Consider the following 18,155-nt stretch of genomic DNA (forward strand, 5'->3'; position numbering starts at 1 on the left):
ACCGTGGTACTTGGAGAGCAGCTTGGAGGAAAGTCCTGGAGGAGTAGAGGGCACCCACAACCAGACCAGTGAGCCAGGCGCAAAGCACGTAGCCGTAGTGAATGAATCGTGGCGACGCTTTTGGCGCCACTGGTCCTGGGATGTGAACGAACGAGCGAGCTGGCGACATTCTTCGGCGTAAGCAGCCTCTCTAGAAACAGTCGTCCACTCCGAAGCATCTGGCCGGTAAGGTAGAATCGTGTCCATAGTGCATGAAGGTACTTGTCCGCAAAGGAGAAAGAAAGGGGAAAACCCAGTGGTGCTTTGCGTGGCGGTATTGTAAGCGTAGGTGACGAAAGGTAGAATGCGATCCCAATTCGAGTGGATAGATGAAGCATACATGGCCATCATGTCACCAAGGGTGCGGTTGAAACTTTCTGTCATCCCATTAGTTTGAGGATGATATGCCGTGGAAGTGCGGTGAATGATGCGACACTCCTTTAGCAATGCTTCAATGACGTCTGAGAGGAAAACGCGACCGCGGTCGCTCAGTAATTCTCGAGGTGCTCCATGGCGTAAAATCAGGTTTTTAAGGATAAAACTGGCGACGTCTTTTGCTCTGGCAGATGCTAGGGCTGAAGTTTCAGCGTACCGCGTGAGGTGGTCGATAGCAACAATAACCCAGCGGTTGCCGCTTGGAGTGTTGGGAAGCGGACCGTATAGGTCAATGCCGACGCGGTTGAACGCGCGCGTGGGGCATGGTAAAGGTTGCAAGGGGCCGGTAGCATATTGAGGTGGCGTCTTGAGTCGTTGCCATATTTGGCATGACCAGACATACTGGCGAACGAAACGGTACATACGGCGCCAGTAGTACCGAAGCTGGAGGCGAGAGTATGTCTTTAATACACCAGCGTGGCCGCATTGTGGGTCGTCGTGGAACGTGGCGCAGATGTCGGAGCGGAGGTGTCGGGGTATCCACTTACAACCGCTTACCACTTAAGCAACCACTTACAGCCGCTGGAATTGTAGTTGCGGCGGTACAGCAGGTTATCCAGAATGATGAAGTGCGTGGCTTGGCGACGAAGCGTCCGAGAGGTCGGTGCTGGCGACTGGCTGGACAGGAAGTCAAGCGAAGAGATCCGTGGGTCTTTGCGCTGCTCTGACGGCATGTCGGAAATGTTGAGGGCGAAGGCACCGCAGGTAGAAATAGACGAGTGGACAGGACCAGAGGGCAGGGGTGACCGGGATAGAGCGTCTGCGTCTGAATGCTTTCGGCCTGAGCGATAAACAACGCAGATGTCGTACTCTTGTAGGCGCAATGACCAACGGACAAGCCGACCAGTTGGATCTTTTAGTGAAGATAACCAGCATAGGGCATGATGGTCGGTCACGATGTCAAATGGACGCCCGTACACATAAGGACGAAATTTGCCGATATCCCAAATGATGGCCAGACATTCCTTCTCAGTAACCGAGTAGTTCGCCTCGGCTTTGGTAAGGGTGCGGCTGGCATACGCGACGACGTACTCTTCGAAGCCATCCTTGCGTTGTGCAAGAACAGCGCCGAGGCCGACACCACTAGCGTCCGTATGGATCTCAGTTGGCGCAGAGAGATCGAAGTGTCGCTGTACTGGAGGCGAGGTGAGAACGCGTCGCAATTCTTGGAATGCATCGTCGCACGCCGAGGACCAGGCTGATAGGTCAGAACTGCCGGTGAGAAGCTGCGTCAAGGGGGCAATGATAGAGGCAAAGTTACGGACGAAGCGTCGGAAATATGAGTACAGGCGGATGAAGCTGCGAATCTCATTCATGGTGGTTGGTTGAGGGAACTCGGATACGGCGCTAAGTTTTGTGGGGTCCGGAAGGATACCGTCTTTTGAAACTACATGGCCGAGAATAGTAAGCGTACGAGCGCCGAATTGGCATTTCTTCAAATTTAGTTGCAGTCCTGCAGTGGAGAGGCACGCAAGTACTTGCTCGAGGCGGTTGAGGTGCGACGCAAAGTCGGTGGAAAAAACCACAATGTCATTGAAATAACAGAGGTACGTTTTCCACTTCAGCCCTCGAAGAATGGTGTCCATCATTCGTTCGAAAGTGGCAGGCGCGTTGCAGAGGCCGAACGGCATGACAGTAAATTCATATAGGCCATCAGGCGTGACGAAGGCTGTCTTTTCACGATCGGCCTCTGCCATTGGCACTTGCCAGTACCCGGAGCGCAAATCCAGCGAGAAAAAGAATTCCGCTCCCTGAAGACAGTCCAAGGCATCGTCGATGCGCGGCAGAGGATAGACATCTTTGCTCGTTATTCGGTTAAGGCGGCGATAGTCGACGCAGAACCGAGTGGAGCCATGTTTTTTTTTTAACGAGGACAACCGGAGATGCGCAGGGACTGTTAGAGGGCTGGATGATGCCACGATCCAGCATGTCGTCAACGTGCTGTTCGATGATACGGCGTTCAGCAGCCGACACACGATACGGACGCTGGCGCAATGGTGTTTGTTTACCGGTGTCGATACGATGAACGACTGCGGACGCTCGGCCCAAGGATGGTTGGTCAATGTCAAATGAGGAACGAAAGCGTTGGAGGAGCTTGATAATTTCTCTGTGCTGCGCAGGTGTTAGTTCTGCGTCGACGGCACGAGCGAAGACGTGTACAGGGGCATCGGTCGCGGCGGGAGGAGTGACGGAACAAATCGGAAGTGATGCCGTATCACCAAACATGGTGGCCGGGAGAACGCTATCGAAAGCTTCTGCGGTACCCAGGCATTCGCCGCGGAGTAGGGATGATGGGCAGGCGGATGGATTTCACACGTAAAGGGCAGCAGAACCGTCGCAAAAAGTGACGACAGAAGACGGAAGCGGAAAGTTCCGGCGGCGCGCACAAGTGGCCGACGGTGTACACAGAACAAATGAGTTCGCAGCAGAGTTACATGACACAGGAACCAGAGCGGCGGAGAAAGGTGCGATATCGATGTCAGAGGTGGCAACAACTTTAGAAGAAGAATGGTCGTTAGAGTCGAAGCACGGCACTGATAACGTAAGTTCGGCCCGAGCGCAGTCGATAAGAGCTTGATTGACAGATAGGAAATAGAAACCCAGCACCTCCACCAAATGCAACGGGGGTGGTGTTCGCCTAGCAGAAGGGTCACTAGTTATTGGTTGTAGCGCTAGGCTTAAACAGGTCGGCGCTATGTCGTAACGGAGAAGCAAGCACTTCTCGTCGTCTTCTTCTCTTGCACCAGCACACCAGCACCATGCCCACTGCCCAGTGCCTTCAGTACAATATATATATATATATATATATATATATATATATATATATATTATAATACCGAGACCGATCAAGTTGTCGAGCGCTGTTTATTCCACAAAAAGGCAACGCCCCAGCTCACGCGCGAAGAAGACGAAGAACAGGGAAGATGATGATGGCTATGTACAAATGAAAACGACGAAGTACGTTAATAGTGCTGGAATGTAGCGTGGAAGGAACTTCTCACAGAGGCCTGGGGTGCGGAGTGGAGTCCAAAGCAGGACTTGGTCTCCAGGGTGAAAACGTAGGTCACGGCGTTTGTTGTCGCAGTAACGCTTGCGCTCAGCTTGGGTAGCTTCTGTGCTTTTCCGGGCGATTTGACGGCAATGTGCAACTCGGGCAGCAAAATCTTCTGGAAGCGACGCGTTAGGCGAAGAAGGTGCGAAAAATAGTTCTCTGTCGAATATGGTGGAAGGAGATCGTCCATACACAAGGAAGAAAGGGCTGTAGCCGGTAGTCCGTTGAATAGCAGTATTATATGCGAATGTCACAAAAGGAAGAATTTTATCCCAGTCAGTGTGGTCAGGACGGATGTACATAGAAATCATGTCAGACAGCGTACGGTGGAAGCGCTCAGTAAGGCCATTGGTTTGCGGATGATAAGTAGAAGTAGCTTTGTGGACGGTATTAGTGGCTCGAAGAACTTCCTCGAGAACTTGTGAAATGAACGCCTTGCCACGGTCACTGAGAAGAACGCGAGGAGCCCCATGGCGCAAGACGATGGCGCGCAAGAAAAAGTCGGCGACCTCAGAAGCGGTGCCGGATCGCAGAGGGGCAGTCTCGGCATATCTTGTTAAATGGTCGACCGAAGTGACAATCCAACGGTGACCGGAGGGTGTCAACGGCAAGGGACCATATAAATCAATGCCAACAAATTCAAAAGGTGCGTCTGGGCAAGGGAGAGGTTGTAGTAAACCGGCAGGAGGGGATGTCGAGCGTTTGCGGTGCTGACATGACGCACAAGAGGCAATGTATTTGGCCACCGTTGAGGATAGGCCAGGCCAGAAGCAGCGGGTCTTTATGCGGTCGTAAGTCTTGTGGAAGCCTAAGTGGCCAGCCGATACATCGTCGTGAAGTGCCTCTAATACCCGCAAACGAAGGCAGCGAGGTAGAACTGGGACCCACCGGTGACCTGTTGGGTGGTAAACGTAGCGGTGTAGCACGCCACCTTGAAGGCGGAATTGTCGAAGTTGGCGTCGCAAGCGGCTGTTGGGTGGTTCGGCGAACCCACTAAGGCGATCCATGAGAGCTCGACAGTAGGAGTCGGCCCGCTGAAGCGAGACGAAATCAGAGCGTGATGAAAGCGTAACTTGGTCCAGGGGCGTTATCGAGAGTTGGTGAGAGGCAGGCGTAGCATCGGAACGACGTGGTTGGGAAGACGACGGTGCGTTACCGGGAGAGAGTGAGAGTGGGCAGCGAGACAATGCGTCTGCATCATGATGGTGTTTTCCAGACTTGTACGTTATAGTGAAGTCATATTCCTGCAAGCGGAGTATCCAGCGGCCTAAGCGTCCTGACATGTTTTTCATTGATGACAGCCAACACAGAGCATGATGGTCGGTGACGATGGTGAAGTGGCGGCCGTAAATGTATGGCCGTAATTTCTGAATCGACCAAACTATAGCCAGGCACTCTTGCTCTGTAATGGTGTAGTTCCGCTCAGCTGGAGAAAGTGTTCGGCTGGAATATGATATGACTTGCTCTTTAGATGCTGTATTACGTTGCAGAAGTACTGCGCCAATACCTTGTGCGCTTGCGTCAGTATGGAGTATGGTGGGGGCACGATTATCGAAGTGGCGAAGCACTGGTCCAGAAGTAAGATGCCGCTTAAGAGCTTGAAAAGCCGACTCGCAGTCGCTTGTCCACGTGAAAGAGGCACCGGTAACCAGCAGCTTGTGTAGAGGAGCTGCTATTGCTGCGAAGTTGCGTATAAACCTACGAAAATATGACGCCAAGCCGAGGAAACTACGTAGATCTTTCTGTTGCTGGGGGCGAGGAAACTGAAGAACGGCACTAATCTTTTCGGGGTCAGGCTGGATGCCATCTTTTGAGACGACGTGACCCAACACTTTTATTGTTTTGCTTGCAAATTTGCATTTTTTTTGTATTGATCTGGAGACCAGCATTCGCAAGGCACTTGAGAACTTCGTCTAATCGATGAAGATGTTGGCTGAAGTCAGACGAAAAGATGACAATATCGTCCAGATAACAGAGGCATGTCTTCCATTTTAGACCACGAAGTACGTTGTCTATCATGCGCTCAAATGTGGCAGGAGCATTACAAAGGCCAAAAGGCATCACGTTAAATTCATAAAGGCCATCCGGTGTAGCGAATGCGGTCTTTTCTTTGTCAGTCTCGTTCATCGGAATTTGCCAATATCCTGATCGAAGATCAAGGCTTGAGAAATACTCCGCTCCTTGTAGTGTGTCCAAAGCGTCGTCAATTCTAGGTATTGGATATACGTCCTTGCGTGTGATCTTATTGAGCGCTCGATAATCCACGCAAAAGCGAACTGAGCCATCTTTTTTCTTTACCAGGACCACGGGAGACGCCCATGGGCTAGATGAAGGTCGTATTATCTTCCGCGCAAGCATGTCAGCGACCTGTTGTTCAATGACCTTTCGTTCAGACGGCGATACACGATAGGGGCGTCGTCGTATTATAGCGGAACCATCGGTTTCAATGCGGTGTGTAGCCGCAGGAGTTTGGCTCAACACAGGGGAACAGCTATCGAAACAGGCTTTGTGTTTTGCCAAGACCACCATTAAGGCTTCGGACTGCGCGGCTGTTAGGTCAGAACCAAGAACGGCTGGAGGAGGGAAAGAATCATCCAAACCTGAGGTTGGTGCTGGCGATGAAGAAGGGCAAAGCGTGACTAGAGAGATAGGTTGAGTGTCGGCGAGGGTTGCCACAGTCATCCCTTTGGGCAGCATCACAGGATCTGGGGTCGTGTTGCAAGCAGACAGAAGGGCGCGGCCGCGTGAAAACCGGACGAGACAGGTGGCAATGAGAATTCCGCGAGAAGTACAGCGGGAAGAAGGGGCGACTAGGGCATCTCCGTCGGCGATCTGAGGGGATGTTACGGCTACAACGTCTTCGTGACCAGGACGCAGAACGTAGTCTGCAGCGATGGCCAAGTTCACGCATGAAAGTGATGAGTCCGCAACAGGTTCAAACTCTGTATCCGTGATCTGGACAACTTCCTCTCTACATGAAATGACGGCTGAAGCAGAATGTAGGAAGTCCCAACCAAGTATAAGTTCATGGATACACGTTGGAAGGATGATAAATTCGATGTGGTGGCGTATGCCGTCGATGAGAACACGAGCAGTACACTGTCCGTCAGGGTGAATGAATGCATTATTAGCACCGCGCAAAATAGGTCCAAGATAAGGCGTTTTTACTTTACGGAGCCGGGAACACAGATCACTCCGAAGAACAGAAACGGCGGCACCAGTATCGATGAGAGCTGACGCGGGAACACCTTCGACAGTCACAGAAAGCATGTTGGCGGGGCGAACAGGAGGAATTTTTGAAGACCGATAAGAAGCAGTTTCCCCTCCAAAAACTGCAACAGTTAGTTTTCCGAGTGCTGGTCGACAAAATGGGAAGTGGGACGAAGCGGTGATGTAGAGCGCCGGTAAAGGGATGGAGAACGACGTCTGCCCGAACGGGAACTATGAGGCAGACTGGGAGCAGCTGGTGGAGACGGAGAACGCTGTTGAGGGAACGAGTGCGGTAACGAGTGCGGTGCGGGATAGTAGTCGTCTGATCGGCGAGTGCGGTCTCTTTCGTGCTCAGCATAGCCTCGCCTTTCATCCTGCTGGCGCCGGCGGCAGAAGCGAGATATATGGCCGCGTATGCCACAGTAAAAACATACCGGACGAGGTGGACGCCACTGAGGGTACGATGGCGCAGCAAGTGCTCTGGTTCCCATCGAAGCCAAATGGTTATAGGAAACGCCAGTAGGCACGGAAGTCACGGTAGGGTTGGGTAGCGAAACAACATCCGCGTAGGTAGGTGTGGAGCGCGCTACCGGAGCAAGATGCGTCGTGGGTGTAGTCATCGCCGTCAACTCCTGTTTTACGACCTCGCGCAAGTCGAAGGTGGGGGTTGGTGCGCAGGCAGCAGGGGGACGCTTTAGGTCTTGTAGTTGAAGCTCCTCGCGGATGATGGTGCGGATAAGAGCACGTAGATCTGGAGAATGAGGAACTTGAGGATCGCTGCTGTCATGTGGAAGACGAATAGATTGCAGCTCGTCGAGGCGTTGACACGTTGAAGTGATGTCTTGGACAGAAGCCGGATTTTGCACGATTAAGGCGTTGAACGCGACAGGCCCAATGCCTTTTAAGATGTGGCGAACGCGTTCGGCTTCCGTCATGCTAGGATTCGCACGGCAGCACAGAGCCAAGACGTCCTCTATGTATGAGGTGTAAGACTCTTGGGGAAGTTGGCGGCGCGTTCCCAGCTTCTGTTTGGCGACTTCTGCACGGCCAGACGAGGAAGCGAAGATTTGCCGCAGCTTCGAGGTAAACGTGGACCAATCCGCGATGTCGGATTCGTGGTTGAAATACCACGTCTTTGCAACACCGGTCAAGTAGAAGGCGACGTGCCGCAATTTCTGGGTGTCGCTCCACTTGTTGCAAGAACTCACGCGGTCGTAGTGGTCGATCCAATCGTCTACGTCATCACCGCGGAGTCCCGCAAAGACAGGGGGATCGCGCTGAGGGCTCGTCACAGTCCAAGAGGGCGCCGCAGGTGGGGTCGTCTGTGTGGTAGGGTTTGAGGCGCCGGAAGGGCCGGGGTTGGAAGTGTCCATTGTTGTAGGGGTAGCTGGGGGCAGGCGGCGACCGGAACGGAGCTCCAGGGAGAACGTGAACGCGAGAGGACGTCGGGATCTTGACGTACCTCCACCACTTTATAATACCGAGACCGATCAAGTTGTCGAGCGCTGTTTATTCCACAAAAAGGCAACGCCCCAGCTCACGCGCGAAGAAGACGAAGAACAGGGAAGATGATGATGGCTATGTACAAATGAAAACGACGAAGTACGTTAATAGTGCTTACAATATATATATATATATATATATATATATATATATATATATATATATATATATATATATATATATATATATATATATATATATATATATATATATATATGAGCGTATGCGGGTGTGCGCCGGCCATACTCGTCGCCGCTCTGTAAGTGCACCCCCATCTTCTGATAGGTAGAAACTTTATTGCAATGGAAAAGATTTCAAGGAGGTGTGGTCGGTGCCTCTCAGTCCAGGTCCCCACTGGCATCTGCCGCCTGCCTGACCTGGCTAAATAAGGACTTTTGTCCTTCCAGGTCTGAGCGGGAGAGCTGTGTCTCCCACTGCTCCATTGTCTTACTGGTATTTGGCCTATGAGGGGGCTTAGTGCACTCCCAGGTTATATGTATTAGGGTAGGTATGCCACCGCACCAATGACAGTTGGCCCTATAACGAGTGGGATACATGGCGTCTAGCAATTTTAAATGGGGGAATACCCCGGTCTGTATTTTACGCCAATCAGCGGCCTCTTCCCGTTAAGGTGTGGGTGAGGGGGCGGGTATTTTCTGCGGACTCCGCGCTGATGAGCAAGGATGTCTTTGGCATTTAAATTGGTGGAATTTTGTGAGGGATAGTGCGTGTGATTGGGGTTAGAAGAGGACGCCGTCGCTCGGTTAGTGGACACCAGAGCTAACGCGTTGGCCTTTTCGTTCCCCGGTACCCCCGCGTGGCCCGGGCAGCAGAGTAGGCGATGATGGTGGTTGAAGGATTTGGGGATTATCGCGAGGCTAGCCGCAGTCACGTGCCCCTTGAGAAACATGCGACATGTCTCCTGGGAGTCCGTGACCACGACCGAGTCCCTTTGCGAACGCTCCGCGTGAGCGAGTGCGATCGCCACTGCTAATATTTCAGCCGAGGTGGGGGATCTCGCCGTGGCCGACGCGGTAATTTGCTGCTGGCCGATCGCGTTCACGACTGCCAGGGCGTACTTCCTTTGTCCTTTGGTAGTGCTGCCCGGTCGCCTCTGCATACACAGCTGCGTCCGTGTAGTACGTGTTGTACGTATGGTTATTAGAGTACGCTGATTGAATTTGCTGTGCGCGTGCTTTGCGCCTTAATTTGTTGTACTCGGCATGCATATTCTTTGGAATTGGGGTTACTGTAATTTGGATCTCACCGAAGGAGGGAGAAGTACGGCCTGCTCTGTGAGATAAATGGGGTATGCTGCGATATTGAGTCTAGCCAATATTGCCCTACCAGTTTTTGTGAAGCTGAGGCACTCCCTCTGTCGCATCAGTTCGTCGAAAGTATTGTGCACTCCCAAAGCTAGCATGTGCTCCGTTGAAGTACATTTAGGCAGGCCCAGAGCAGCTTTGAAAGCGGTTCGGATTAGTGTGTTAGCCTGCCTTTCCTCCCCCATGTTCAGGATTTGGTACGGTAAGCCATACGTGATTCGACTAACCACTAAGGCCTGTACGAGCTTTAGGGTATCGTCTTCTCGCATTCCGACTTTTCGATACGTCACGCGACGTATCATTTGGGCTATGTTGTGGGCTGTAGATTTGAGGGTCTTGAGTGCTCTCCCGTCGCTCTGAAGCCACAAACACGGGACTCGCATCGTGGGTACCTTTCGGACTGATTGGCCCTCAACCACTATATTAATCGATCCTCTGGATTTGTAGCCTTTCGCATGTATCCGGAAGACCTCAGATTTTTCGGGTGCGCATTTCAGGCCACTCCATGTAGAAAATTTCTCCACCGCTAATACTGCGCTTTGGAGCGTACATTTCTTATCCCCTAGTGAACCTCTGCTCGTCCACAGTGTGATGTTGTCCGTATAGAGTGTAACCTAGATCGGGTATCCGATCCAGATCGCGCGCAAGGCGACACATCGCTATGCTGGAGAGAAGAGGAGATAATATAGTTCTTTGAGGTGTTCCTTTGTCAGGCATTTTAAATAAATCCGAAATGATTTGGCCCATACTGACGCTCGCCTCGCGGTTGGAAAGAAATGCTCTTAAGTAATTGTATGTGCGCTCACCACAATCCGCGAGTTCGACTTCCTCCAATATTGCGGCGTGAGAGACGTTGTCGAAGGGTCCTTTGAGGTCTAGTGCTAGGACTAGTCTCTCGTCGCCGTACGGTATTTTAGTTAGAATTTCGTCTTTAAGTAGGAGGAACGCGTCCTGGCAAGATAAGCCCGTGTGAAATCCTATCATGTAGTCCGGGAACCAGCTTCGCTCTTCCAGCTATCGCTGCAATCTGCTATGGATAACCCTTCCATAGAGCTTACCCAGGCAGGTCGTTAGCGACACCGGCCGTAGTGTATCAATCGAGGGATTCTTTCTTGGTTTGGGGATCATGATTACTTTAGCCAATTTCCACTCTTGGGGCAAGTCTCTCTCGGCCCAGTTCTCGCTATTGAAAATCTTTGTTACTTTTCGCTAGGACTACCGAATCCATGTTTCGAATCATTGCATTTGTGATCGAGTCTGGGCCCGGTTCCAAGTTTTTAACTGCGGATTGTGCCGCCTTATACACTTCCGCGTATGTTATTTCTTCGTCTAATTTAGGGTTCGCCTCCTCCGTGTATTGTCTCTTCGCGTACGACGATCCCGTGACAGGTGAGGGTCCTATGTACTTTTTCTGAAAAGCATTGACTAGATCTTGGTCTGTACCCTCGAAGTTGTCTGCTATAATTTGGAGCTTCTTGTTATTCTCAGTACGCGTTCTCATCGGGTCTAGCATGCTTCGTAGTATTAGCCACGTACTGGTCGTTCCCAGAGTTCCTGATAGGGTTCCACAGAACGTCGCCCACTCGTTTTTAGCGAGCTCGTTGGCGTGGCCTTGGGCTTGCTCGGCCAAGAGAGCGATGCGTAGTCTCAGGTGTTTGTTTAGACGTTTTCTTTTCCACCTCTTGGCCAGTTTCCACCTCTCTTCCCATAGGCTGACCAGTTGAGAGTCTATCAGCTGTACCTCCGCTGTACGCTCAATGGCTTTAGTGGTGTCCCCGTGTGCTCGTCGAAGGGATTCAGTCCATTCTCGCATGTTGGTCGGAGCTTTATCCGACTCCTCCAGCGCTCTCTGGAGTTGTCTATAACGAGGCCAGTCAGTTAATTTACTCATTCCTATTGTTCTCCGTATGTTGGGCGTGGAGAGCGCTACTCGGATTATGTCGTGATCGCTTCCCAGGTTTTCGTCAAAGAGAACCCATTGTGCGTATCTGATGATAATTGTAACGGCACGGTCGGGCGCTGTCTCTCTGCTGACGCTGTTACCCGTACGCGTCGGTTTGCCGATCTGATTGATTGCTCGTAAGCCCAAGGCTGTTGCGGTGCGCTCGAGTAGGAACCCCTTGGGCAACGTTTTCGCGTATCCCCATAGTATGTGGGGTGCATTAACGTCACCCACTATTACCGCCTTATCTCTGGTGCCCGCTAAATTTTTTGTTGCTAAGAGAATTTGGGGCAGGTCTTCCGCTTTGCTTTTCGGAGGACTGTAGAGATTTGTGATTAGTGTGTGTGCCTTACTTCGTTTCTTTGGCACCACACTGATAACTATGGAATTAGTCTCTCCCTCAGTTTGCGGAACTGTTAATAATTGAGCGTTTATCGACTTACTCACCAGCGTGGCGACCTTTGAATTTTGAGGATCGCTCGGAGTGTAGTATTCCTGCAGTTTGGCCGGCTTGGCCCCGACCTCCTGCAGACATATCACGTCCGGAGCGATTCCGGAGCTTTTTATAAACTGGTGGAACACTGCCGCTTTCCTGGAGAAGGAGCGGCAGTTCCATTGCCATATCTCTAATTGATCTGAATTTTGTATTCGTTGTGATTTCTTAGCCTGATTAGCCATGTTGCCCGTGACGTTCCGTGCCCGAGCCGTCGGATTCTGTTACGCAGTGGCTTATTTTAGTTTTTGCCGAACCCGCTCCCATAGCAATTGCACGTTTTTTGGTGAAAACAGCCTTCGAGACTGCCTTAAGCTCTTCTGCCACGAATACCTTGTGTTTCTCAAAGTCGTCCGTGCATAGTTGTTGAAATTCCGTTAACCTTTGTGTAACTAACGTCATCATATCATGCATAAATATTTTCAAGGTTTCCGCGATCATTGCCTGGATCTGCGCTGCCGTTATCTGCGCGCTATTTGAGCTTTGGGTTGTCGGAGACTGCGCGGAGACGGAATTTATATCTGCCGCCGCTTTCGTTTTGGCTATTTCTTCAGACTGACGCGGCGTTTCCAGCTGTTGTATTGTGCTATTGAAGCGCGCCTCGAACTCTGACATTTGTTTCTCAAGTGATTGTCGTTTGCGTTCTTCTCCTGAGAGCTGTTCTCTTAGTCGCGCATATTTCTTTTCCAATTTCTGAATACGTTTATCATTTTCACCAGTATTCTGTTTTGGAGCAGTGGGAGAAACAATCCTCGCCCAGCTCACCAGCTGTTTTTAGGCAGTGGCGAATTCTACCGCTGCGGGGCCCTGGAGCTGGAGGGGTCCCTCGAGGGGGTATTGCTCTTCGCTCCGCTTCCGTGTGGAGATCTGGATCTCGATCGGTGCCGTTAGAAGTCCTCCTCTTCCGTCGACTCGAACCAGCGCCCCGGTGCCTTTTTGGTGTTCTGTCCCGACCGCTCCCGCGAACGAGAGTGGTGAGTCGTCTTCATGCACTTGGCGGCAATCAATTTGTTCGGGCACCGACGCGTCTCGTGCCCCGCCACCCTGCACACGGCGTACTTCACTTCACATTCGTGTCCTTGTGGGGGTGGATTTTCGAGTCCGCAGCCACGGCATATGTTCTTTGGGTTCTGACAAATGTCTGAACGATGTCCCTCTTGCATGCACTCCAGGCACATTTGGATTGTTGGCCTGTACTCCGTACACCGCATCTCTACTCCCACTTAGTACACGCATTTGGGGTGCGTGCCTCCCGAGAAGGTGAGGAGAGCGGTATTTGAGCTTCCTAGCATTCAGGCCCTTTCGATGGTGACTCCTTGGGTCCTGACTCGCAGGTATTGCTGGAGATCTGCTGATTCGGTGTGTGCTGGGAATCCGTGCACCACCCCTTTGTAGCTATCATCTGGATCCGCTACGTGCACGTTGAAGGGGTGTTGCTTGCCTCGCCGCTTCATTAACGTGATTCGACGAATGACGTCCGCCACTTCCAGTAAAGGTGTGGAGACGATGGTGATATTCGTTGCCTCTCGGATTCGCGGTATGAAATCCTGTCCGGTGATTTTTCGCTGGTTCGGTCCGCTTCCTGTGATTATCGTCCCGGTAGCCCGAATGCTTGTGGTATTTCTGTTCACAGATATTCCTTGAGCATTAGTCTCTTGTGGGGCTTCAGTATTATGTTGATGTCAATCTTCGATAATGGCGATAGAGGCTTCCTCTTCCTCGGGCGCATGTTGCGACGACCGATTTGCCCGTCTCTTTTCGCGCCGCCTGCTGATGGCTGTCCGTTTATGTTATTCTTGTTGTTGGAAGCCGTTTCCCTGTCGTTGTGCTTGACAGTCTGTCGCTGTCGCCACGATAGAACTAACTGCCAGCCGTCCGTCGCCTGGTTGTGGGCGGCGACCTCTCTGCTATTCCCCGCTTCGGAAATTATCCTTGCGTCCTCGTTTTCATCCGCGTTGTTAACCGTATGCGGGGGGGTTATTTAGAGGTCCATGTCTTCTAATGTAGCCATCTCCTACGCTCGGCAGAAGCGATCCGGTTATTAAGTGGTGAGGCGGTCGCTCACGCGCTAAGACTGTCGAGGTGTAACGGGGCTTCCGCCGCTTCGAGTTTTCAAAGTCGCGTGGGATGAAGAAAAATTCACTGGCGGGCTTGACCTTGATCTTGAAACGGAGCGTTTGTCGAGTGGAACCCGATCGGATAGTCGAGGCTGGTGCAATTGACGAGTTTTCGGCTAAAACGTCGAAAGTCGGCTTAGCCCATGTGAAAGAGCGTGTTCTGCCGGAACTACTTCGTCTTCCAGTCTACACAAGCTACACAAGCTCACAGGTGCGTTTCGCGTAGTGTCCAGTTTACATTTTACTGCTCCCTATGGTCAAGGCAGCAGTAAAATTGGCCAGATGTTCAAATTCTGTCTATTCTTTGTGCAGCTTTTCACGGGCTTGACTGTTTTTTCAGAGAATACTACGAAGGTCTTCCTGGATGCACCACTGCTAACGTGTCATCAAATGCTGATGTTGCCGCGTGTGCGTGGTGACTGCCCTATCTCTGCCCGGAAAGAAGTAATTATTAAAGAAAAATGAGACATCCACTTAATCATAAATTTTGCAGAGTTGAGACATCCACTCAATCGTGGAGTTGTTGACAAATTCGACTTGGCCCTGGCATCTGTTAGCCGCCTGGTTAGCTCAGTAGAGCGGCTGCCCCGGAAAGGCGGTGGTCCCGGGTTCGAGTCCCGGACCAGGACGACCAAGTTTTCTGTAACTGCGACGCTTTTCTTTTGAGGAACCCGAATGGGTTTCCTTTGTAGCAATTGCTACGATTGAGTGGATGTCTCATTTTCCCTTAATAATTAATTATTTCCACTTAGCAGGTTTACGCAGAACTATTACGTCAAACTGATGTTGCAGTAGCAGTATCTTGCATCTTAAGATACACGATACATTATTTCATGTATCGGAAATACAGATACTGATACGTGTCATGCCAGACGTATCTAGACACAGATACAAGATACCCAAAGACTATCTAAGATAGTATCTAAGATACATGTATCTTCGATACTGCCAGCACTGCACATATCTGACTCGTGCAAGGCCTTAATCACAAGAAAGAGCAATCAGTTAAACTTCTCGGTCTGTTCGTTTGCACAAACACTCTTAAAACAATTTTTTTCGCCGGACTGTTGAACTCTGAAGTAACATGCCTGGTTCTATTCGTCGCTTACCACAGATAGAATTTGCGAATGCTATTGAGCACTCTCTTTAACCATGTACGCACGCATGCTTCTTTTCTATTGTGCTTCATATTTGTGACATATTGTATTCACCCTCTCCTTCAATAGCACTTTTTAGGCTGCAGTATCTGTAAATAAACAAATACGATAAATAAAGTTTACTAAGAGATAAAGCTTCCCTCTACCAATTCTTTCACCCCACTGTTGTGCTGCTTCATTAATCATTCCGTCTGAAAAAGCGAATAAATGATATGTGGAACAGAGGAAAATTAGGTCTAGCTCGGTCGGAATTGCACTAACTCTGTGTAATATATAATATTCATCTAAATTAAAATATGAATCTGTGCTTGCTGTCTAATTAAACAAAAACTTGCGATTGAAATAAAGTTAAAATAAACTTAGGCGCAACGTCAGCTGGCGTCTCATCTGTGAACGTATTTCAGGTACTAATATCCGTCGACATTGTACGAGTCGAGATAAAATCATACAAGTGCAACCTTAAATCCGTGTATCCTACCGAGCGAAGTGGTAAACTGAGGAGTCTTGCATCAACTGGCCAGACATTGGCTGCCAAATGTTGTGCCACATTCTAGAATTGAATAACTTAGGGCAACTGCTTCAAAAAGTGACGAACTTGTTGCTATAAGGAAAGCTATGCTATGTTTCTCTGCAGGCCCACTCAAGAAAAAAGGAGTTCTGTTTGATGTATATCCTGTGCTTTTCGCTCAGCCAAACTGTGTAGTGATGGGAACGTATAACTCGACAGGTAGGAAAATCATCATTTGTTGTGTACTAACCATATCACTTGAACCCATATTGAATTATGGAGGTAGAAAACTACGTTAGAAAACATTGTCACTTCATCACGAAAAATTCGCGGGGAAAACACCTACGGCGTATCACAAATTTACAGAAACTCTTAATGGAGCGTCACACTTTAGCGCCAGTTTTCGAGCCGGTTTTGTTTTCATGTAATCGATGCTGCTGCTCCTAATAGAAATAATTACCAGGATGAAGTTTGGTGCTTTACATCCTGAACCGATGCAAGTCGTGCGACATGAAATTTTCATGTGACATGAAGAATAAGGATACTTTGCGGATTACTCACTTGGCAATGCGATCACTACGGCCGGAAACCTCGGGCGCAACCTCATGCTTAGTTGTAGAGCGGCACAGCCGCGTTCAATAAATTGTCAGAATGTCCGAATAGGTGCCGAAAATAAATAAATGTATAACCTGTGGCACGGCTACTCACAGAGTAAGAGCATTGTTTTCGCTTCCCTTTCCGTATGCTTCAAGTGCGGCACTCTTTAAAAAACACCCGCACTTATCATGCTACTAGGAAAAAAAACCCATATTTAATGTAGCTTTGACTGCGGTTTATTTTTACTGCAGCGATATTTTTGGTGTCTCTCGTTGATATACATATATTAAAGGACTGAGACCGACCAAGCTGTGAAGCGGTTTTTATTCCCATCTCTTTCTAATATTTAAACATCAAGTAAAAATTAACAGATCAAAGTACATAGAATTAAAAGCTGGGGAAACATCAAGAAACCAGAATAACATCTACATTCCTCCTCCGAGACACCACAACGATTCCTTTAAGTACAGTTTTCTTCCGCGGGTGATAAATGGGTGGAACAGGCTGCCGAATTCCACTATTTCATCTGAATGTGTACCTTCTTTCGTTAAAAAACTAAATGACTTAGTGTTTAAGATGTATAGTGCATTTTATGCATTGTTTGCTGTGCTTAAGAGTAAAGAGCTTTGGCTATCCCTTGTCGATCATTGTTATATGTTTTTAGTTGTTTGTATAAGGAGTGCCTATTTTTGAGTATGTATGCTCCTCTCCATTCCTGTTATAGCCCAAATGAGGCTGATAGTTTAATAAAATGAAATGAAACTACTGCGCCAATACCTTGTGCGCTCGCGTCAGTATGGAGTACGGTGGGGGCTCGATCATCGAAGTGGCAAAGCACAGGTCTGGAAGTAAGATGTTGCTTAAGAGCTTGAAAAGCCGGCTCGCAGTCGCTAGACCACGTGAAAGAGGCGCCGGTAACCAGTAGCTTGTGTAGAGGAGCTGTTATGGCAGCGAAGTTCCGTATAAATCAACGAAAATATGGGGAACCAGCGCTGGACTTTTCACGACCCCTGTAGCGCCGCCCTGGCGGTCAGAACGTGTACAATGCAGCCGCTCCCGCGGACGAAAATTGCTACTGGTAGTGGCGTTGCGCGCCCTGAAAGTCGCAGGAAAACAAAGGGACGCCGACGATACTGTTGCGTATACAAGTGCCAAAACTACGTCGGGATGAGGGAGGATGTATCCTTCTGCGTCTTTCCATCTAAACCCTACGAACAAGAACGGAGGCGGCGTTGGATCCAAGCAGTCAGGCGAGCGGAGTAAGTTCCTGTCTTGTCGCCCTGTCAAGTGGTGTCGGGCTAGTTTCTAAATCGAATTTTGCGTGTGTGCTTGGTTTATTCGATAGTGAAGACGGCCAGCCATGGCAGGCAGTACCAAACAGCAGAATCTGCAGTAGGCATTTCGTCGGAAACAAAATGAGCAATAGCATGCACCATCCGGCGTATGTACCAACCATTTTTCCTTCGCAATGCCACCGCCAAGCCCCTTCCAACGCCACTGCACGAAGCGAACGATACCAAAGGTTAATATTATCCATTCATCGCCAAGAATTATGTGGGAGGGAAGCTGCCCTGTAATACGAGTTGTGTGCACAAACTGCCGGTGCACGCGGACTAAGCCGCCTATGTGTTTTTTTTTAAAAATGCGTATGCGGATGAGGACTCGGCGCTGAGATGCATCCGGTAAATTTATGTAATTAGTGCTAAATGTAGCCAGCGTTCTTACGGATCGAGCATCGGAGCACCCAAACCTTTTCTTGCGCGAGTCAGCTGACGCG

At 50.0% G+C, this 18,155-nt stretch overlaps 1 protein-coding gene across 4 annotated transcripts in view; it reads left to right on the top strand.

Moving 5' to 3' along the window:
- LOC142587383 (uncharacterized) overlaps positions 1-18,155 on the top strand; it is a 209,680-nt gene that overhangs the window by 99,100 nt on the left and 92,425 nt on the right. For 3 of the 4 annotated variants that reach the window (XM_075698339.1, XM_075698342.1, XM_075698340.1), the window contains exon 5: positions 15,908-16,000. The exons of the other annotated variant lie outside the window; for it this stretch is intronic. In XM_075698339.1, coding sequence (XP_075554454.1) covers positions 15,908-16,000 — 93 coding nt within the window. The remainder of the gene's footprint in view (positions 1-15,907; positions 16,001-18,155) is intronic. 4 annotated transcript variants of the gene reach the window in all.

This window comes from Dermacentor variabilis, chromosome 7 (genome assembly GCF_050947875.1).
Source record: "Dermacentor variabilis isolate Ectoservices chromosome 7, ASM5094787v1, whole genome shotgun sequence".
Lineage (NCBI taxonomy): Eukaryota > Metazoa > Arthropoda > Arachnida > Ixodida > Ixodidae > Dermacentor > Dermacentor variabilis.